Below are 23,708 nucleotides of genomic sequence, written 5' to 3' on the forward strand. Positions count from 1 at the left end.
TTGTTAAAGGAATACCTAACTTTGGGAATTTTTTTTTTTGGCAATTAGGGTTAAGTGACTTGCCCAGGGTCACACAGCTAGTAAGTGGCAAGTGTTTGGTCTGAGGCCAGATTTGAACTCAAGTCCTCCTGACTTTAGGGCCTGTGCTCTATCCACTGCGCCATCTAGCTGCCTGGGAATTTTTTTAATGTGAAATTCAGGAAGTAGATTCTCTAGCAGGTTACCTGCTAATTATGGAATCTGCTTCCAAGTTCTATTTCACTGATTCTTTCATGAAATGTTGCCACTCCTAGTTTCTGGAAATCTTACTTTTACCTTGCCCTGACAAGCCTCAGCCCTGGAGTACTCCTACCAAATACTGACTTCATTCTTATTTATATGCTACTGAATAAAGCAAGGGAAAATTAGTGTGCTGACTAAATGCACTACACATTTATGTTATGTAATCTCAGCTACACCCTCTCTGCAGCAAGGCAATCCTTTATACCTCCCTAATTGAAACACTTTTCTACTAACTGCCATGGCTTGTCAAAACTTTCTCTCCCTCCTTAAACCTTACATAGCTTCCTTCCAGCACCCTTTCAACAGAAAACCTTGCCTCATATTTTATTGAAAAAATTGAGGCCATTGACAGGTGGTCTACACCAATATTATATGGCTCTCTGTTGCCTCCCAGGTCGTATTGAATCTGTAAGTTCCTGTGTAAAAAAGTAGTAGTGAGTCTTAACAATTTCTTTGCTTTATGCCTCTTCTATACTCATCTTTTCTCCCCTGCTTCTCAACTTACTTCTCATAGAAGCCTTCTGTGGTACTGAGATAGCCCTTCTCATTACCAAAGCAAACTTTGTTTATTCAAGCAAATAAGTACTACTTGCACAAATGATCCCATTCCATCTCACCTCCTATAGCAGATTGCCCCTCTCCTTCCCAATCTCACTTATCTTTAATCTCTCCTTTTCTGTTGACTGCTTCTCTACTGCCCACAAACATGTCCAAATCTTCCCTATTCTAAAAACAAAACAACAACAACAACAACAACAAAAAACCTTCTCACCTCATCTTTCCATTTTCATTCATTATCAACTTGTATCTCTCCTGCCTTTTGTGGCTAAATACCTTGAGAAGGCCATCTACAGTAGGAGCCACTACCTTTCCTCTCATTCTCTTCTTAACTACAGGCTGGCTTATCATATCACTCAATGGAAACTCTTCTCTCCAAATTACTAGTGATCTCTTAATTGCCACATCTAATGGCCTTTTCTCAGTCATCATCCTTCTTAACCTCTATAGCTCTTCTCCTTGATACCCCCTTCTCTCCAGGTTTCCATGACACTACTTTATCCTGGTTCTCTTCCTGCTTATCTGGCTACTCCTCAGTTTCCTTTGATGGATCTTTAGGTCATACCCACTAACCATGGATGTTCCATAAGGTTCGGTCCTGAACCTTCCTCTCTTCTCCTTCTATACAATTTCACTGGGTGATCTCATCAACTTCCATGGATTTAGTTATCATTTCTATGCTGATGATTCTCAAATCTATTCATCCAGCCTTAACCTTTCCACTGACCTTTAGTCTTGCATCTCCAACTGTCTATTGGAGACCTTCAACTGGATGTCCCATAGATATCTTAAACTCAAAATTGAATTTACTATTTTTTTCTCCCAAATCTTCCTCTCTTCCTAATTTCCTTATTACTGTATTACCACCAGCCTCCAGGCTGGCAACCTATGTGTTATCCTTGACCCATTACTGTTTCTCATCCCCCATATCCAATCTGTTGACAAAGCTTGTCCATTGTACCTTTGCACATCTACCTTTGTATATGCCTCATTCTCTCCTCTGACATTGCCACCACCCTGGGACAGTCCTTCGTCACTTCATGCTTGGACTATTGCAATATCCTGCTGGTTGATCTCCTGGCTTCTCCACTCTAGTCTACTCAGCTGCCAAATTCAACTTCCATAAAACACAGATCTGACCACATCAAACTCCCCCTCAAATAAACTCCACCAAAAACCAGTCTCCAGTGGTTCCCTATTATCTCCATGATTAAATATAAAACCCTCTGCGTGGTGTTTAAAGCACTTTAAAGCCTGCCCACCCTGCCCTCGCCTTTCCAGTATTCTCATGCCTTACACCTCTCTCCCCACTGTACTCTTCTATCTAGTGATACTGAACTTGGCAGTTCTTGGCATATGATAGATACTCGCCAAACACCCAACTCTAGGCATTTTCACTTGCTGTCCCCCATGCCTAGAATTCTTTCCCTCCCTATGTCCATCTCTTAGCTTCCTTCAAATCTAGCAAAGATTCTGCTTTCCGCGTTCCAAGGAAGGCCTTGATGTTCCTTCTTAATTCCATTGCCTTACCTTTCCTGATAACCTCCAACTTATCTTGTACATAGCTTGTCGGTCCATAATTGTTCACACACTGCCTTGTCCATTAGATTGTCAGCTTCTTGAGAGCTGAGACTGTCCTTTGACTTTCTTTGTATTCCCAACACTTAGCACAATGCCTGGCACTTTGAAGGTACTTAATACAGTTTCATTAGCTGATTGCTGTGGAGGCGGAGGAGGGGAGAATTCACATTTGTGTTAACGTCTAGATGCCTTTACCCTTAAATTCTCTTTTTTATGTATACCTCCAGGCTTTCATAACTGTAGAAAAATTGGCTTTTAGTTTATTTTGTTAATTTTTATGATTTTCTTTAAAATTTTACATTTTTGTGGTTTCATCATTTAAAAATGGCAGAAATAACGTGTTCTGAGGGAGACACGAGAGTTAGGAAGCCAGAGTATGGCGAATGGCTCAAAATGGTTATTCAAATATACTTAAGTAATAAATTTCAAATGATGTATTTAAAATGCTTCCAATAGCAATAAGAGGATGCCAATATGACGGTGAGGAGAGTATTAATATTTAACCATTAAAATATAACATTAAAAGAGAGAGATACTTCATTGATCTCACATTCATCTCCTAAATGAATTAAAACCATCATAAACTATTTCTATTTGAGGGTCTATAGTAAATGATGTACTTGACAGAGTTCTTTTTTCTTAGTCACCATCATCATTAACACATATTTACGGAACATAAGTGAGTATAGTGCACTGTATAAGTCCTAAAAATTAGGGATGTAAATTGAGTGAGGTGAATAGGGCTTTGTTCCTGGGCACTAAAACTTGGAGGGTACAATTTAAAATGACTTTAAAATATTGTGCAGTCGGGGGCAGCTAGGTGGCACAGTGGATAAAACTCTGGCCTTGGAGTCAGGAGGACCTGAGTTCAAATTTGACCTCACACTTGACACTTACCCTGGGCAAGTCACTTAACCCCAAATGCCTCACAAAAAAAAGCAAAAAAAAAAAGGGAAGATTGTGTAGTCAAGGAGCCTGTACTCTAGACAGAAAGATCTGACAAATAAGACAAAGGCCAATATGAGACAACCTATGCTGAGCACTTAGTGAAGAATATTGACATGTGCTCATAGAACTCAGAGGTGGAGGCAACCAGTGTGGACTGTGCCAGGCCAGGGTAGGCTTCATAGAGAAGTTTGGAATTTAAAGCTGGACCTTGAGGGAAAAATAGAACTGAAATAAACAAAAAGGATGATAAAAGGCATTCTAGGAAGCAGAAATAAGATAAGCAAAAGGCTAGGGGCATCTAGGTGGTGCAGTAGATAGAGAGCCAGGTCTGGAGTTCAAATGTTACCTCAGATTTGCCAGCTGTGATCCTGGGCAAGTCAATTAACTCCTGTTTGCCTCAGTTTCCTCATGTGTAAAATAAGGATAACAATAGCACCTACCTCCAAGAGGATAAAATGTGATAATAAAATGTGATAACAATTATAAACCACTTACCACAGTGCCTGGCACATAGTAAGCACTATATAAATGTTAGCTATAGTTGTTTTTAGGTAGACACATGTCGTAGTAGGTGAATAATGAATGCACCAGTTTGGCTCAAACAAATGTTTCATGCACAGGAATGGCAGAAAGTAAGGTGAGAGTGGCATCTAGGGGACAAACTATGGAGGCCTTGTACTCCGGATTAAGGAATTTAGACTTTTTACCATAGGTACTGGGGAGCAGTGCACTGAAGGTTTTGAATAGGCAAAATAATGTAAAGCCGTGTCTTAGGTAGATGAATTTGGCAGAGACTGTAGGTTGTAACCCCCAGTTTAAGAAGTGCTGATGGGGTCAGGAGTAGAAGTTTAAGAAGCCCTGGATTAGAAACAGGGGAAAACAGAGATGATAACATTAGTACTAGCGAGAGGTGATAAGGACTTGCAGTAGGATATTGTAGAGTGAATGAAAATAAGGTGATAGATGTAAAATATTTCAGAAAAGAACTTACTGGACTTGGTGAATGATTGGTTTGGATTGGTGAAGAAAGGAGAGGGGAGGGGAGGCCAGTGGTAGAGGGATAGAGTCCAAGGTGACTCCAAGGTTATTTTACCTTTGTGATTGGGAAAATGGCAGCACCATTGAAAGACATGGGTTTGTATGGAGGGTGGGGAAGCTAGTTTGAGCAGAACATTCTTGGGTGGAGTTTTCTAAGGATGAATTTGAAGTAACAGTGGGACATCAAAGTAGACATCCATATATCTTCCAGGGATTTGTTTTTCCTCTGCACAAATTTACAGACTTTGACTGTTGTAGCTAAACCAATAACAATGCAGCTGGGATGATGGGGGTGCAGCTTGGTGGCAGTGGGTAGAGGCTTGGAGTCAGGAAAACTCATCTTCCTGAGCTCAAATCTGGCCTCAGACACTTAGTAGTTGTGTGAGCCTAAGCCAGTCACTTAGCCCTCTGTTTGAGGCTGGCGAAGAAAATGGCAAACCATTTCAGTATCTCTGCCAAGAAAACCCCACATGGGGTCACAAAGAGTTGGACATGACTGAAAAAATGACTGAACAACAACAGCAAAGTAGGATAATGGAGAGGTGGGTTATTGGATGGAAAAGAAGTTTCATTCCGGAGATCTTCTCTTCAGACGGAACTTTGGTGAAATTCTAGTAAATAAAATTCTAAAATATGTATTTTTAAATTCCCACCAGTAATGGTGCCAAATAACATAAGGCTGGTTTTAAGAAATCTTAAATTTTCAGATCAGTTTGTGTGAGTGTGTGTGTGTGTGTGTGTGTGTGTGTGTGTGTGTGTATGAATGTGTGAATCTAATCATATTACAAGTAATTTAGTTAGTGAGGATAAATCAACAAACATTTACTAAGCACTTGTATACCAGGTACTAGGATTGTATCCCAGGCAGGTAGACACTGAGGAGACCAATACAAAAGCGAGACAGTCCCTGCCCTCATGGAGCTTGCTTTCTACTAAAGAAGGTCGTATTATTGGGAACAATATTAGACTTTATAGTTTACCTTGTAAAGTGCTTAACACCAAATTTCAGTTTCCCTCTTCATTATATAATTATATAATTCAGAGATCTGAGGCTATTTCATTTTGCAATTTTTAAATAAAAATTTTCCGAGTTTTATAAGCTTTTACAATTTCCTTTTTAACTGTCATGTTGTTGAATGGTACTAACTTAAACAAAGTGCTGATATACCATATAGTGCCCATCAGGATCACTAGAAGAAAACCCAAAGTGAAGATGGTGATCATACTTGCATTTTTCTGTATGTGGGAATTTGATGCTTCAGATAAGTTTATGGATGTTTGTTTCTTCATCAAACTAATGTGCTCCTTTCCCCTCTTCGCTTGTTGAATTTTTACCCCTTCTTTAAAGTCTAAATCAAATGTCACTTCTTCTAGAAAGCTTTCTTAATTTCTGTTTTCCTTAGTTTCATCATCTATAAAATTTGGATAGTAACAATACCTCACAGGGTTGTTGTGAGGATGGAATGAGATAATATTTTCAAAAAGTGCTTGGTACATAGTGGGCACTACATAAATGCATATTCTCTTTCCTAGATAAGTCATAAGAGATAGTTTGATGTAGGGTATGAGAGTCCACCTAGAAGCCAGGAAGACCCGAATTCAAATCAACATATTGGCTGTGTGATAGCAGGCAAGCCACTTAATTAACAGTATTCTAGGCAACTCTAAGACTTTAAGGCATAGAGGTTACTGACATGCATTAGTAGAGGGATTTTCCTTGCTGGGAGCTCCCTTATATAAATGAAATCACAGATTGAGGCATTATCCTTCTTCCTTGGCCAATCAACAAGTATTTTAGTAAGCTTTCCAGGCACTGTGTTAAGTGCTGGGAATACAGAGAAAAGCAAAAACTACATCTATCTTAGACTTGAAGACCCACAAAGTAAAGACCATGCCATTTAAACTTCCTACCCCAGGATGGCTTGGCACGATGTTCTACACACAATCACCAATTAATTGATGCTTATTGAGTGGAATTGCAGGGTGCCTCAGCCTGAAATGGGACCCCTTGGCACATCACCGCCAGCAGAGTTCTGAGAAGCAGCTTGAATTGGACAAAGCATCAATGACATGGTGTTCCCTGAACGTTAGCTCCTGCAATTCAAGCAGACTCCCTTAACTCCAAACTCTAAACAGTGCTAGTTCTCTCATTCATTCCAGTTTTTGCGTATTGGCAGCAGCTGTTGTCCCTTTGCTACCTGACCTGGTCTGGCCTTGAGATTACAAATGTTGTGTTCCTCCTTAGAAACTCTCCTCCACTACCCAGGTGAGCACAACCCTTCTCATCCTCTGAGAATTTCTGAAAATTCTAGCACAGGTGACCCAGAGAAGTGTAGAAATCCTTACCAGAAGGTTTAACCAGAACGGCCAGGAAGTCTGTAGTGTGAGAACTGATGTAGAGGAGGATGCAGGGAGCCTTGGTGGTGCTGAAGCTAAAACTGAGTTCTTCCTTGGCCAGGTCTGGTGTGGCATTCTGGGAGTCAGCCGAGTTCCCACTTCGACTGGTAGCATCTTTGGCCACTGCTGCTTGGAAGTTATACCGTAGCCACATTCCCTCTTCAAAAAAAGCTCCAACGTCTGAGAAATGTTAAAAACAAGAAAGGAGAAATCTAAGAATAATGGAAAGTCATAGAAAGCTACCATGCTACTGGACACCTCCAACGGGGCAGCATAGACTTCACTAGTTTGTTAGGATGATGGGATTTCTTTTCTAATTCATGTCCTCTCACTCCAGTGACAGCCAGTTGGCTGAATAAGGGTAGGCCAAATAGGGTATCCTCAGGTGCTGAAAGTGGATATTACATATGATGTGTAAAATTAGTGCTCAATAAAACATTGACATTGGTGCTCCCTGTTGTATTTGGACACCAAGAGCAAGATGCCAATTTTTAAAACTAAAATTAACAGCACTAATTTTATACAAATACTGCCATGGGTGAACCCTGGTGATAAATCAAAAAGGAAAATAAAGTTGGGATCATAAAACAGAGTGTGCAAATTTATCAATAAATTCACAGAAACGCGCTGTAAAATTTGAGGAACATAAATCACATCAGAAAAAGTTTTCCTGTACAGTACTCAGAACTATTAATTCAAGTTAACTAAGCGCATTTCACATACAGAGATATTATGAGACACCCTTTCCTGGAATGGCAACACAGTTGCCCAGGGTACTCTAATTCGGTAGACCTCTAGTTGTTTCTTCCTTTGGGCTGGGTCTGGCCATGACATCACATAGTTACCCTCTCCAGGGTAGGATTTTCCAGAGCATAATTACAAAAGATACTATTGACAAGATCTGAATCCAAGATCCACGAGAAAGTTGGAGCTCAGGGTCAGCAGGAGCAGTCTCAGGAATATTTCTAATTAAACTCAGCCATAGTTTCTAGAGTATCATAGTGCTATGCTACCTTCCGCAATTTAATTAGTATCTAGAATCATTGAAAATGAAAGCAGGGAAGGAAGAGATCACCAGGGTCCTATCCATCTCTAAATCTCATACTCTAGTTGATGAAATTGGATTTCAATGTCTTCCCAAATTTGGATGATAAGGCTGTCAATTCCTGTTTTTTCCCCTTATGCTCATCAATGCCTAAAATAAAGATATCAGAAAATTCAGATAAATCAGATCAGACATTAGATTTACTGTCCAAATTTCATAATTATGGCTCTAATTTCTTCTTCATTAAAATTCATGGCAAAATGTGAAAGCATAAGAATCCATTCATTCGGAGATTTCTAAGAAGGGTATTACTATTTTCCAGCAAAGGGGTAGGTATATTTTTCCTATCAAAGGACATGGAGAGACTTAATAAAGAGCCCCACAAGTTAAAAAAAAACCTTCAAAAAATAAGACAAATGAAAACACTCTACTAAACCACTGTTTTTGAATGAAGAACAGGAAACATACTATTGATTAATATTAATTCACTTTATATGACATTTTATGATTTACGAAGTATTTTTTTCACAACCTTGTAAGATAGGTAATAAAAATATGATTATTCCCACTTTATAGAGATGAGCAAATTGAGAGGCTGAGTGGTCTGTCCATAGCCAATATATTGAAGTATTAATTTTTAAAAACTCATACTTCAGTTCTATATTATGGTCAGTTCAGGGGAATACGGCAGAAAGGATATAGAGAAAGAAGGAGTACAATAAGAAAGAAAGAGAAAAACAGAGGAAGACAAGGAAAAGAGAGACATGACCATGTTCTGTTGACAGAGTTTTATTGAGCAACATTTCTATATCATGGTCTTTTAGAATGCTGCCACCAGAGATTTTCAAAATTGTAATGCATTTTCTCAAATATAGGCACAAGAAAGGATACCTTGTCTTGGTAAATTGTCAGGGGAAATTAAGTCAAGGAATGGGTCTAGATCTAAAGGTCAGTTATGATAGCTAATAGCCAGAGAGGCTGACAACTTGCCAAAAGCCCAGAGACAGAACCAAAGATTGATTCCAGATATTTTGACTGCCATGCCACAATTCTTCTGAAAAGATTCAAATGCCAATGTTCATACTATTATGTTAATTCTAATTTATTGCTAGAATACCAATTTGATTCATTTTTCTACCTATATATCCCTATATGAAAAGCATCTCATATGGCTCACTGTAAAAAGAAGGTGCCTTTTGTCTTGGGAGTCTAGAAAGGTTATATGGTTAATTGTGAGGATAATTTAATTAAGGAGCCAGTGTGGTACAGGGGAAGGAACCCTTTAAAATCAAAGGACCTAAGTTTTATTGGTTCTGTTGCTTACTTTGTGATATTGGGGAAGTCACTTAACCTCCTCAGGCCTCAGTTTCCTCATTTATAACATAAGGGGGTTGGACAAGATGACTTGTAGGATCCTTTCCAACTCTAGATCTTTGATCCTATAATAAAACATTACTTCCCACTACTTATAGTTTGGCAATATCATTACTGACATGAGTTTTTAAAAGTGGACTTTAAAAAAAACCGTTCATTTCTGCAATTAGATCAACCAAATCGAAAAAGGTATGAAATACATTCTAAAGTAGTGAATATTGTGCAGTGACATCTTAATTAATGAAAACTTGGAGAACAAATCTCTTTTTATGAAGTTAACCGTGGCTCTTTCAAACAAATATTCATAAATCACACCGTGCAATGTTGGTATGAGTAATATGGCTTAAAGGTAATGATCTTTTTATTTTTATTATTATTTTTTAAACTGGGGGCTAGGGTAGGCAGAAAGAATTTTATGAAGGAAGTTGACCCTTATTGTTGAGTTGTTTCAGTTGTGTCAGACTCTTTGTGAGAGTGGTTTGCCATTTCCTTCTCTGCTTCATTTTACATACGAGGAAACGGAGGCAAACAGGGTTAAGTGACTTGCCCAGAGTCCCACAGCTAGGAAGTGTCTGAGGCCAGATTTGAACTCAGGAAGATGACTTCAGGCCTGGCTCTTTACTATACCTAGCTAACTGCCCTCAAAGGCAGTGTTTCCAGCAGACTGCACATCTGCATTGGATAGCCTTGTCTCTGAGACGAGCATTTCTTTGTCCTTACATATCTGAAGATAATCAGGGCTGATTGGAGGCAAAATCCAAACTTTAGCCTAAGGCCACTCAGGTAGCAAGTAGCAGAAAACTCCTAGGATCACAGTTGGTAAGAAGCTCCAAGGTCGTTGAGATCCTTTTACTGATAAAGAAATTTATGCCCAAGGAGGTTACTGTGAATTTAAGTTCTCTGACTCAAAATCAAAGGTCTTCCTTACCTCATGTTAGAAGGAGGAGAAGGCTGTCATGGCTTTGAACCACAAAAGGATTAAATATTTCATAGTCCAGGGGAGTTAGCTAAAGCATGGTGGAATGGGCAGGATTATGGATGTAGGCTTGAAAAAGGTATAGAGCCTAGAGAAATCAGACAATAAGCACCAGACTAGGCATAAAGGGCTAGAGATATGGGAGGTCCTGAAAGATGAAAGGTCAGAACTATTGCATTCCCATTCCACATACTTGGTCTGGAAAAGTAGCCATAGTCTTTAAAGCTCTGATTTACTGTCTGAAGTGCAGGCGAATTGAGCTAGATACTAAGCCTCCGACACTGTGAGCCTGGAAAACTTTCTGACTAAGGCAAAAGTGGTCTCAGAGTTATGGGCAGACTTGAGCCCTCAGATCCATAGTAACAACATGTACCTAGTAGGAAGGAGAGAAGGCAGGGAGCCAAGCTATGTGTCCCATATTATGAGCCTGTCATTTTGACTTGTAGTCATTCCAGAGCAGGTGAGCAGAGAAAATTTAGAACAATAAAAAAAAAAGGCAGAAAAAAGAAGACAGTAAAAGCCAAACTATGCCATGGAGATCACTTTTTCATATGTTTTGGGATCCTCGTTAAAAAGCTTGGTGGATTTCTGTTGGCTTTGCAGGAGCAGAGAGACCACATTTAGAAGTGTTAAGCTGAAATCACATCATAAACCAACTGTTAAAGCACTGGCCTCACATAGCTGTAAATAATTTAAAATCTACAGTGACAGATTTAAAGCTGTCATTCGATCACTTCAGAACCATTTCAGATAAAGTCAAATTCCGGGACTGTAATAATCTTTAGGAGAATAGTCCATTCATACTCACTGAATAAATGATTAAAGTAGCATTAATTTATAAAGCTCAAAGTAACTCAGCCTCATGCTTCCTTGGGTGACCTTGAGTGAACACCACGGAGGCACTGGAGTGGTGCCTTTTGTGGACGACTAATCACACACACTCAGTAAAAACAATCAGGTTACAGTCTGATTGCTTGAGGGAAAGAGGCAAAACAAAATACTGACTCTAGCTTCCCTGAGACTCAAGAGGGCAGGATCTTTCTTAAATTAGGTCAGGTTTCATAAAACTTTCTAATACCTGGTATGTGATTTCTAGTCCCAGAAAGATGCTGGTGACCTTGAGAGGTCATCTAGTCACTGCGGTCTTTAGACAGGTTCACGGACTAAGAGTTACAGGGGACCACAGGAGTCATCAAATCCACCCCCCTTGTTTTACAGATGAGGAAGCCGAGGCCCAAGATCTCTTGCCCCAGGTCATGAGTTGTCAGAGTCCTTTGACACTACAGGATCACATCTCGAGGGCTCCTGACTAATTAGAATCTTCTCAATGGAAAACACACAGGTAAAAGCATCCTCACAGTGCCTCTCATCTCACAAAAATGCTTTCCAATACATGAGGTCTCCTGATCCTCCACAACCATGCTAGATAGGAAGGGTAGGTGTTGGCAGGATCACAGATTGAAAGATAGAAGGAATCTCAGGGGCTCATCTTGGCCAAACCCATTATTTTACAGATGAAGTTTCTGAGGCCCAGAGAGATCAAACAATTTGTCTAAGGCCACATGGGTAGGAAGTGGAAGGACCCAGGTGTTCTGAGACCAAATGGTCCACAGAACAGTTGTGCTGACCTCATTGTTGTACGTGTGTGAAACCTGGATGATATACCATGCCAGGAAACGGAATCACTTCAATTTGAATTTTCCAGGCAGATTCTGAAGATCACCTGATGGGATGAGGTACTGGACTCTGAGGTCCTTTCTTGAGCTAAACTGCCAAGTGTTCAAACTTTTGTTTATTGTGTTATTGTTGCTGGGTTGTGCAGAGAGCACGACAGATGGGTTGGCCACATAGTTCAAATGCCAAATGTATGTTTGCCTAAAAAACTATTTAACAGAAAATTCATACAAGGCAAGATCTCACATGGTGGTCAGAAGAAGCAATATAAGAACATTATTTTTTTTTATTTTTTATTTTTTTTGGTGAGGCAATTGGGGTTAAGTGACTTGCCCAGGGTCACACAACTAGTTAGAGTATTAAGTGTCTGAGGCCAGATTTGAGTTCAGGTCCTCCTGACTCCGAGGCTGGAGCTCTATCCATTGTGCCACCCAACTGCCCCAACAAGAACATTCTTAAGGTCTCTCTGAAGAGCTTTGGAATCTATTGCATGACATGGGAGACATTGGCAAAGGACCCCCAACATGGCATGCCTACATCAAAGAAGGTGCTATACTCTATGAGCAAAGCAGAATTACACTAGCTCAAAAGAAATATGAGATGTACAGATTTAGACACATTTCACCTCCAGAAGTTCACGTGGACTTTTGTGCCTGCCCTGTGTTGCAGCCTTCTGAGCTCCTACTCGTCTGATCAGCCACAGACACACTCTACCTTGACTCCAACATAGTGATACCATTTTGGTCCTCTTCAAAAGTGAAGGACAACAGGTGGCAGCTGGGTGGTGCAGTGGATAGAGCATTGGCCCTGAAGTCAGGAGGACCTGAGTTCAAGTCCAGCCTGAGACCAAACACTTGACACTAGCTGTGTGACCCTGGGCAAGTCACTTCACTCCAATTGCCTTAAAAAAAAAAGAATGAAGGACAGTAACTAATCAACTTTCTATTTAATGACTTTGCATTAATTTCTATTTATTCTTTTTATATTTATTCTGCACATGCTAATATATGCTATTTGTTGTTTCCCTAATACAACAGCAGAATGAAAGCTCCTTGTGAGTAGGAATTGTCCTTCTTACATTTGTTTCCCTAGTGCTGCCACCCTAAACCATGTGTCCAGAACATATTAGGCCCTTCAGGAATGCTTGTTAATTGGTAGACCACTACGACTCCTATTATTTTGTTCCCCATGTTGACACACACCTCTTTATCATTATAATCCTCTAAAGGCCAAGACAGTCTCAAGAAAATAAGCTAATTAAATGCCTAATGCTGTACACGATGATCTAAGAATAAGTATGGTGAGTTAGGTCTGAGTGGGAAATACTATTCATGAGATTGACCTGTAAAATATATCACTGTCACATACATCAACTAATCCTAGGGTAAGTAAGGTGGGGTTTCTGTGTGAAAGTTATCATGGCTCTAACTTAAGAGAAAGAGAGTAGATGAAGTAGTATACATTTATGGTTTTGATTAAGTCAGATAGTTTATATCAGGAATTTCATTGTTTCATATTCTCTGAAGTGTCCAAAATTGTAACTATGCAAACACAAAACATACAAGAGCAGCATAGTAATAATAAGTCTATGTTTATATAGCAGGAAAGGTAGCGTAACATAGTGGAGTGAGAGCTGATTCAGGATCAGGAAGACCGAGGTTCAAGTCCTGACTCTGATAAATACTGACTGTGAGACCCTAGGTAAGTCCCTTAACTTTTCAGAACCTTAGCCAATTTTCTAAGTTGCACAGAAGATACCAATGTACACTGGCAGAATTTCTCACTGGAAGCTCCCTATATCAGTAAAAGACACAGGTTCAGTAATAAAAAATCGATAAGGACTTTAAGGTTTAATAAGCATTGTATGGTATGCTGAACCTAAGTGGATTATTTACTTGCAGGCACTGTGCTTCTTAACTAGTAAGTAGTATTATATATCTCTGGTAGTGGCAAATTCAGTTTCCTCTTTTAGAGGTAGACCTGGTGAGAGAAATCAAAGAAAAGTCACTATTTTCTTAAGTTAATCTCTTGGTTAACAACAATATCGTCATCACTGGCATACACTTTCTAAATCTTCTCATCACAGGCAACTATGGTCCATGTCTTAACATAATACAGTATCTACCCAATGCACTCCCTCTGAGTTTTAAAATTTTTTATGGACACCAACATAACTGATTGACTGGACTGTCCTTCATTTATCCTTTATTCTCACTAAATGATCACCTGCCACTTTTTCTAGTCATATATTAATCAATAAACATTTATTAAGCACCTTCTATGTGCCATGATTAAAGGCATTAATGATGCAAAGATAAAAATCAGTCTCTGCTCTCAAAGACCTTACATACTATCAAGGGAAAAAACATATACACATGTAAGCATATGAAAGCTATATAAAAATGATTTCAAACTAGATATGAAGTAAGTGAGGAGGGAGACACTAATTGCTAGGGGGATCAGAAAGGTCTCAAGTAGGAGCCTGAACTGAGCTTTGAAGGACACAAGATATTAAGAGGGTGAGGTGAAAAGAGATTCTATTCCAGGCATGGGAGATAGTCTATGAAAAGACAAAGAGAAGGGAAATAGAATGGCCTGTGTGAGAAACTGACAAGGAGTCCAGTTTGGCTAGAACAGGGGTGGGGAACCTATGGCCTTGAGGGTAGATGTGGCCTTCTACATCCTTGGGTATGGTCTTTTGAGTGAATCCAAGTTTTATAGAACAAATCCTTTTATTAAGGGGATTTGTTCTGTGAAGTTTGGATTCAGTCAAAAGGCTGCATTGAGGACCTAGAGGGCCACATGTGGCCTCAAGGCCACAGGTTCCCTACCCCAGGGCTACACTGTACAGCACAGGGTGGGGAAAGTGTAATTAATAAGCCTGGAATGGTAGGCTGGAGTCAGGTTATGAAGGTCTTTAAATGCCAAATAGAGGACTTTATATTTGATTCTAGACCCTAGACGTGATGCCTTATAAGATTTTTTAATGCCTCTTCTTCATCACAATTCATTGGTGGTAATAAGCAACAGTGGACTTAGAATCACTAAGTGTTTTTCCATTGCCGCTTTAGGTAATCTGTAATTTTTATTCTTCTGAGATCTTTATCATTACCTCTTAATAAATGGCATTATGAAACATCCATCAGAGCATATCTCCAAAGAATTAAATGGCTTCTTACTCAATAGGAGCTTTTATTTCCCTTCATACTCTTTATAATGCTGCCTAAACAAATTGCTTCTTACTCACTCATAAACTGAAATGCTTAGCTTCTACAGTGTCCCTTTGGAGAGCAGATGTCTCTACCTTTTTGCTGCTGCCCTGCTAAGCCTTTTAGTTTGCATTGGAGCTAAACCTTTGCCTCTATTAAAACTTGAGTTCATTAGTTAATTAGTAGACAGTCTCTAAATTTGGTTATTCTCATTGAGTTTAGAAGATTATTTCCTTCCTGCTCTTCTTTTTAAAACTATGGTACACTGCAAAATATACTCCTTTCTTCTTTGTTCATTTGACTCTTTGGTCCAATCATGAAAACTTTAGAGGACTCAGTTGCATAGGATCTGTAAGCCAATTGGGTGATTTGATTATCACACTCTTTTTCGAATTTAAAAAAAAATTCATACCCTGCTTTATATTATAGTTATCTGTTTGCATATCTCTTCTCCTCTCCTCTCCTTGAGTGACTAGAGAGAATGACATCCTATGTGACTAGAAAGAACAAAATCTTATCTGTTATTTGTATCGTTGTTTCTCCCTCAGTCCCTAGCATAACGCATTATGCATAGTAGGGGTTTGCAAAATATTTTCTGAATGAATAAGTTAGCATCTAATCTTTCAGGAATCTTACAGGTGAATTGCTTATGAGATCACCACTGATTTCTCATGCAATAAGCATAAGTATTATGCACCTACTCTGTGCTAAACACTCTAAGTGCTTTATAAGTATGATCTCATTGCATCATGACTTATATGTGATCAGACCTGAGCTAGAAGATCTCATAACAGTTCCGGTCTAATCTGTCCACAAATAGCAGTGTCTTTCATATCATTTCAGACAAATATTTAACCAGCTTCTCTTTGAAGAGATCCAGTGATTGGCAGGTGACTACCACTCAAGGCAGTCCAACATGCCTTTAAACAATACTAATTGTTAGGAAGTTTGTGTTTATATTGAGCAGAAATCTCCTGTATGACTTCCATGCTTTTTCTGCTCTTAGCAATAAGCAAACCAAGTTTATTTAATCTCTTAAAAGGAGGCACACAAATCAGAGATAACATTACAATTTCCCTTATTATACTTCCCTTTTTTCTTAGCAAGAAAAAAAAACACAAAACCTCTAGCCAATTCCTAAATTATGGATGTATTTAGGCTCTTATTGTCAAGCCTAAACATCAGTTTAAATCAGGCATTCTTAGCTTAGGGTCTGTGAACTTGTTTTCTTAAATTTCTTAAAATAACTATTTCAGTATAATTGGTTTGCTTTGCAACCCTACTTTATAATGCATTCAAAAACATCATTTTGAGAAGGGACCCACAATTTCCACAATACTGCCAAAAGGACCCATGATCCCCCAAATAGTTATGATCACCTAGTAAATAATTATTTATGTTTTGATTGGAGATGGAAAATATATCAAGTTTGAGTTTCTATGCAAAATGGAAGAAAGATCTTAAAAATTCAAAGTTGTAAAATCTGCACTCATATTTATTTACTAATTATCAATAATGGCTATATGGAAATGAAACCCCTTACATAAAATAAGATGAAAAACTGATAACCAGTACCATCTTTTGTCCCTATCTTAATTGCCTCATTTATTTGGCTCACGATGTATATATCTGCCAAGTACTGGGGATATGATGAAAGACAAAGATAGCCCTTGCCCTCAAGGAACTTATCGTTTAATGGAGGAGATGATATGTGTGTTTGTGTGTGTATATATACAAACACACATATATACATACCTACATACATATACACACATACATACCTACATATCTATACATACATACAAACGTACATGCCTATATACATGTGCATATATACACACATACATACATACACACACATACATATGTATATTTAAAATATACATTCAGAGAAGGAGAAGATGACCTGGCTGTTGTTTTGAAAGTATGCACATCTGTTGGAAAATTCACATACCAGGCTCCAAACTTGCTGGCACCAACATTTATGTTATTCAAACTTTCTTTCCTCTTTTGAGTGTATGCTGCTCTCTGTATGTGAGCTTTAATGTTGATGGGAATATCACAGCTGGAGCCTTTGCTCATCAAATGGAAAATATGCTCTTTCATGTTGAACAATTTTGGTAAGTATATAAAAATATAGTGATTTTTAGCAAAATTACATCTACAGCCAGCTTTTTTCTTTCTTTGTCTCTTTGGAGTGAGGTGTTAAAGATGACATAGCTACATGAGAAGTTAATGGCATTCCACCTGAGGCAACTCGAGGACTTGACCATCCTCTGATAAAAGATAGATAGCTGGATCCTCAGATGATTGCAGATCTCTGAGTAGGCAGGTCACACTGTAGCTCTTGAAAGATGAGATTTTTCTTGCAAACCACTTTTGATGCCATGCAGTCCACAGGGCAGAGAGCTTCAAATAAGCCACTGTGTTACCCTGATCATAAGCTGCCATAGCATTGGCCAAGTGATTCAGCAGCTATGATTTGTCCCGTGGCTTATCTCTGAATTTAAAAGAGATGGCAAATACTGGAGATCCCTTTAAGTACAAACATTTTGGTAAATATCTATTGTGTATACGACTGCCGAGGTGCTAGGGAAGATACAGAGTTTAGATGATATACAGAACCTCCCTCAGGGAGCTTAGAGTCTAATAAAGGAATACAACAGATACAAATAACTGCAATATAAAATATTACAATATGAGCTTATAAAAGAGATGCAAGCTGGGAACTGATTAAAAAACACTCAAAAAAACCCAAAAGAAAAAAAAAAGTCATTCCCCAGTAGTCAAGGGTTTGAAAGGCAGCTTTCAAAAGAAGAAAATCAAGAGATTAATAAACATATGAAAAAAATGCTCCAAATCATTCATATGATACAAATTAATACAATTCTAGGGTTCTATCACATACCTTACGCCATCAGAGTAGCAAAGATGACAAGAAAGAAAATAGCAGTTGTTGGAGGGACTATGGGAGAATCAGTATATTGATGGTAGAACTGTGAATTTGGAAGTTAATTTAGAACTTTCCCCCAAGGTCACTAAACTGTGCCTACCCTTTGACTCAGCGTAGATCTCAAAGAGTTCAAAGACCGAGGGGAAGAACTCAGATGTACAAAGACATTTATAGTAGCACTTTCTATCATAGAAAAGAACTAGAAACAAAAGCTGTTACCCAAATGCTAAAGACTGGCTGAACAAACTGCTGGCTTGCTACTTCTCAAATTCAGCATTCCATCTCTTCTGTCTGTGACCTGTCTGGCTGAGCCCCATGCCTGGAAAGCTCTCTCTATGCGTCTTCACTTCTAAGCACCCTCGGGTTTCTTCAAGACTCAATTCGAATACCACCGTCTGCAAAAGGCCTTTCCTATATTCCCCTTCTATCGCCAGATCCCCTTATAAATTACTTTCTTTCCACTCAGTATATATCTTGTCTTATTTATCTACATGTCATTTCCTCCACTAGAACGTAAGATTCTTGAGGGCAGGTGATGTTTTTGCCTTTATTTGTATCCCCAGCACTTGCTAGTGCTGGTACATAGTAAATTCTTAATAAATGCTTGTGTTTCACTGATTTCCTTGGTAAGAGAGTGGAGCTGATTAGAGTAAAATGACCAGATCTCTGCATAAGAAACTTTAGTATGGCAGCAGTATGGAGGATTCAATTATTACCTGTAATTTATCTATCTATCTATCTATCTCTCATATATCTATCTATTTTGGGACAGTAATCAATTAAACAGGACATTAAGAAGGTGCCATCTGTATCAGCAGAGGATGTGCCAAACCACTGAAATTCTAGATCACTGGAAGTAGCAAAATAAGTATATATATTGCTTCAAGGCATTACTAGCTAATGAATTATTCTGTCAGTTTTCAAGAAGTGAGAGCCTGCTTAGAGGCAGAATTAAAAGTCCAAAATTGGCAATATTTTTCCATCATGAAACTGTGTTTTGGGGAAAGTTCATTTGTTTCCTAAGATACTAAAAGAACAAGATAAAGACCTTTTTTCTCCCACAGAAAACAACAACAACACACACAAAACAAAATCCAAAGCAAGGAGGTTTGGTTTAATTCAGTGAGTATTAAGATCCACCATGTGCCAGGGACTGTCCCAGTCATCAATGATACAAAGATAAAATAGAAGCACTCTGCTTTTTAGAAGCTTACATTCTAATGAGATCAACAGCTTTCAGAAGCCATTGGAATCAAAGATGAGTTGGAAGGGGCCTTAGAAGCCTCACTGACCAACCAGGTACTGAAAAAGGATGAAGACCAGTGCTCTATCCATTGTGTCACCTGGCTGCCTCGTTTTAATCAAGTATTTATTAAGTGCCTACTATGTGTTAGGCAATTTAATTAAGCCTATTTTTAATGTAAGAAAAACACTGTGAAATAATTTCCCATATTCCTCCTGAGTTCTGAGGTCATTTCCCCCCTTTCATGGAAGCCTAAAACATCCCTCCTCCAAGTCTTTTCCATAGTTCCCAGAATGTCTATCCAAGGAGGGCTTGTTGCCTAGCAACGTGTGGTGCCCTCTGACTCCAATGGGAAATGCCAGTGTGCATTCCGGTGGGGAGCAGAGTAAAGTCAGAGTGGGGTCTGAGGAAGGAGAACAATGCAAAGCATTATATGTGAGAATCAGATCTTTCCATCATAGCTAGAAGGACTATCAGGAAAGCTACATGCTGCTTTTTTAGAACCTGGGCAAATCTTTCACAGACATAGAAATCTAAAGGTTCTGACATCCAGTTTTAAAGTTTTCTCATCTTGTTCCTGATAACACAGCATCCTAATTCAAAAAAGCACAAGCTGCCTATATCCATCTTACTTATATAGCTTTTCTGCCTGTAACATTTGTCGTCCGAATGGCTTATCAGTGCCACAGATGACATTTCTTTTCAGGAACTTTAGCCCGCTCCTCTTTCTTTTCCCCCTCCCTCCTCCTCTTTTTTAGGGGTGGCAGTGGGGGGAGGGGAGTCTTAATAAAGGTTGCTCTAATATTTCTCCTCCCTCAGTTTCCTTTTCTGGTTTCGAAGGAAGTTGGCTTGCCAGAAAATGTTGATTTAAAATGCATGCTGTAGGCCATCCCTGATTATACTCTAATTGGATCTGACCTCTCACAGTAAATGGGGAGCCCAGTTGCATACAAAACTAGGCTCAGCTTGACTAGCTTGCTATGCAGAGGGTGTGGGGAAACTAACCGTGTCCTCAGCATCTGCGTGTCTCTGGCAAAAGGGAAATCTTCAAAGAGAAACAAGTTTAATTAGTTTGGGGAGAAAATGAAAAAAGCAGGTTTTTTTAGGGGGGGATTTAGGAAGAAAAGAGGGGTAAGGCAAAGGGGCTTAGGAGTGTGTTTCTGGTTCCTGTATTTATTTATTTATTTTTTTTAGGCCTGAGGTCCTGATGCTAGGATGGTGGAGAGGGGCTTACGTACAAGGTTGCACATAAGGAAAGGCTTCAGGTCGCAGAAGCAGCTGGAGAATGTGAACTCTACCAAATAAAGAAGCTAAAGTGGGACACATGGCATTTTAAGCAGTTTCTAAAGCTTCTTTCTCTTGATGTCTCAGAGAAATCCTTCCTTTCGATGTTCAGTCATGCTATTCAGTTATAATAATAACAGCTCCCATGTATGTGGCTGGAGGCTTTGCCAAGTACTTTTACCCACAGAGGACCACATGTCAAAAGATTTAGAGTTGGTGGGGACCTTGGAAGCTCTCTACTCCAACCCCCTCATTTTGCAATGAGGAAACTGAGGCCCAGAAAAGTTAAATGACTTGCCAAGATTGCAAAGGTAATAATAAGCTGCAGAGCCAGGATTTGAACCCAGGTTCTCTGATGCTAAATCCAACACTGTTTCTACTGTACTACATTATGTTTGTCACTTGACCTCTATGACAATTTTGTGGTTAGTAGTACTCATGAGGCAGTTACACATGGGGCTCATGAATTCCTCTAACCTGGACAGACACTACTGACTGAAGCAGAGTAGGTCAGTGAAAATGGCAATGATTGGAATAATCAATCAATCGACTGATGGATCAATATTTATTAAGTACCTACTATGTGCCAGTCACTGTATTAAGTATACTCAGGTTCAAATCCACTTCTGATGCTTACTTAACTACCTTACTTACTTAGGGCAAGTCATCCTCAGCTATAAAATGAAAAGGTTGGGCTAGATCAAGAGATCCTAACCAGGGATTTGTGGATAGATTTCAGGAGGTCTATGAACTTGGATGGAAAATAAAACAAAATTATATTTTTATTTTCACTAATCTTGAACTGAAATTTAGCATTTCCTTCAATTATTTAAAAACATAACTCTGTCAAAGGATTCCCAAGCTTCATCACACTGCTGAAGGGGTCCATGACAGAAAAAAATGGGTTAAGAAGCCCTGGGCTAGATGGGCTTCGAGGTCTCTTTGAGATCCAGATCTCTTAGGCTATGCTCCTGGTGGCCAGATCCATAGGAAGAAATTGTGGATATAAGGTAAATACCCTAAGCTCAAACCAGGTCAGTTCTCATGAAGCAGCCCATCTCACCTCAACATACTTCATTTGGGAGAGGGGAAGGTCAGTGGGATGGGAGTAGACCTTCTTATTTTAATTAACTCTTCTTGTTAACTAGGTAATCAGCTCTGTTGTTTCTATGCTGTTAAAGGACTACAAGGGTAGCTGGACCTTTGAATTTGGTGCCTTTTTAAAGGTTTTATTGACAGCCAATTGCTGTGGAAAAATAAGAAAGGTGATTGTAGTACAATCTTCAGAAGAGGCAGTCCTCCATGAAGGCACCATGAAGGGACATGACCAAGGGCAGAGCAACTGCACTATTTGCTGGGAACTACAGAAAACTCTAAGGAAAAGCAGGAGTTAAACAAAAGAAAGTAATTATGGCACTTGCACAGAGATAAGGAGTGATCACCATGACAGTCTCAGAGGGAGACACAGAGTAGTTGCCCTAGGAAGCTACAGCTACTTATACATGACCGTAAGTGACTGAGGTTATGTAAGTATCTGAGAAAAGTCTGTTCATTGGTGGCTATTGTTATTGCTCTGGGTCCTCAAATGGGACCTGTATACCAACCGTTAGACATTTATTAAATGCCTACTATATGTCAGGTATATATATATATAGACTATTTCTTTGAGATTTGTGAGCTGTACCCCTGCAAGGGTGAGTTGCTAAAGTCACCTTGGCTTTTTCTCAGATTAGATGAGTGATAGTAACGAGCCAGCTAGATGGCACAGTGGATAGAATGCTGACCCTAGAGTCAGGAGAACCTGAGTTCAGATCTGGCCTCAGACATTTACTAGCTGTGTGACCCTGGGCAAGTCACTTAACTCTGTTTGCCTCAGTTTCCTCATCTGAAAAATGAGCTGGAAAAGAAAATGGTAAACCACTCCAGCATCTTTGCCAAGAAAACCTCAAAAAGGGGCAGAAAGAGTCAGATATGACTGAAAAATGACTGAATAACTGCAGTAATGAACCAGAGAAGTGAGCACCCAGAATTTCACTAGTCCTTTTACAGCGTTGGGCAGCACAGACATAACCACCCCCTTCCATAAGTCCTTTGTATAGACTCCTTGTTTTTTTTCTTTTGGTTATCTTAGTCAGCAGTTTCAACTGACACAATCTTTGTTAGATTGTTTTTCAGGTGAAAGTTTTACCTGTGAGTCAAACAACACCACAGCTCATTAGTCTTAGCTGTGGGTTTTTAGAATCCATATTCCATCTCTGACATGGTGCTAAAACAAGACTCCACTCTATTTTTCTCCCTTGAATTTCACTGCTTGGCCAACCATAAAGAACATTCTCACTTTATCCCAAATTACTGTTTGAGCCCCTCTCAGCTAACAGCTTCGGCGTGGCTTCCATTGATACATAAGAGGTAGGAGTGTGAATGGGAAAAAGACAAGCAAAATCAAAGGTGACGTTCTAAGGTAACCAGGATTGGAGGTTAGGTTGGGGAAAGACAAGTATACTCCTCCCTATATTCAGCTGCCACTAAGAAGAGAAGGATCAGATATATAGTTCCCCTACGCAGTTATCATTATTACCATTTTATACAAATGACTAAACTTAGGCTCAGAAGGGATCAGTGGTCCAGAATCATATAACATTAGACCTGAGACTTGAACTCAGATCTTCCTGATGGTAGTCATAGTGCTATTTTTGCTATAGCACACTGTATTTCAAAATCAAATTTACTTGGATATAGACAATTCAAAACAGCAAATAATACTCAGACTGTATTTTCATTGTGAATACATTTTATGTACATCAGGATATTGGTAATCTGTCACCAGAATTTATTAAAAATACAATTTTACTTATTTATTTTAAAATGTATTTATAATCTATCCTTCCCGTTGCTCCCTTCAATTGAACAATTAAAAAAAGGAGAAAAGAAAAATGAAATCTTTATGATGAACATGCATAGGCTAGCAAAAAAATAAAAAACCTCCCCTATTGGCCACATCTGAAATTGGATGTCTCTCTTTGCATTCACCTCTGGAGGAGGTGAATGTCCTGTTTCATCTCCAGTTAAAATGTACAAAGTACTTTAAAAATATTATCTCATTTTATTCTCACAACAAAAGTGGGAGGTACTGTTATTATCCAAAT

The 23,708-nt window shown here is 39.1% G+C and overlaps 1 protein-coding gene across 1 annotated transcript in view; it reads right to left on the bottom strand.

Annotated features, from left to right (window-relative positions):
* CNTNAP2 (contactin associated protein 2) overlaps positions 1–23,708 on the bottom strand; it is a 1,976,042-nt gene that overhangs the window by 189,997 nt on the left and 1,762,337 nt on the right. Inside the window, exon 18 of the mRNA XM_078153085.1 lies at positions 6,754–6,984. Within this exon, the coding sequence (XP_078009211.1) occupies positions 6,754–6,984 (231 nt within the window). The remainder of the gene's footprint in view (positions 1–6,753; positions 6,985–23,708) is intronic.

The sequence above is a fragment of the Phascolarctos cinereus genome, unplaced genomic scaffold (assembly GCF_003287225.1).
Source record: "Phascolarctos cinereus isolate Bilbo 61053 unplaced genomic scaffold, phaCin_HiC Scaffold_1;HRSCAF=81, whole genome shotgun sequence".
In the NCBI taxonomy this organism is placed as follows: domain Eukaryota; kingdom Metazoa; phylum Chordata; class Mammalia; order Diprotodontia; family Phascolarctidae; genus Phascolarctos; species Phascolarctos cinereus.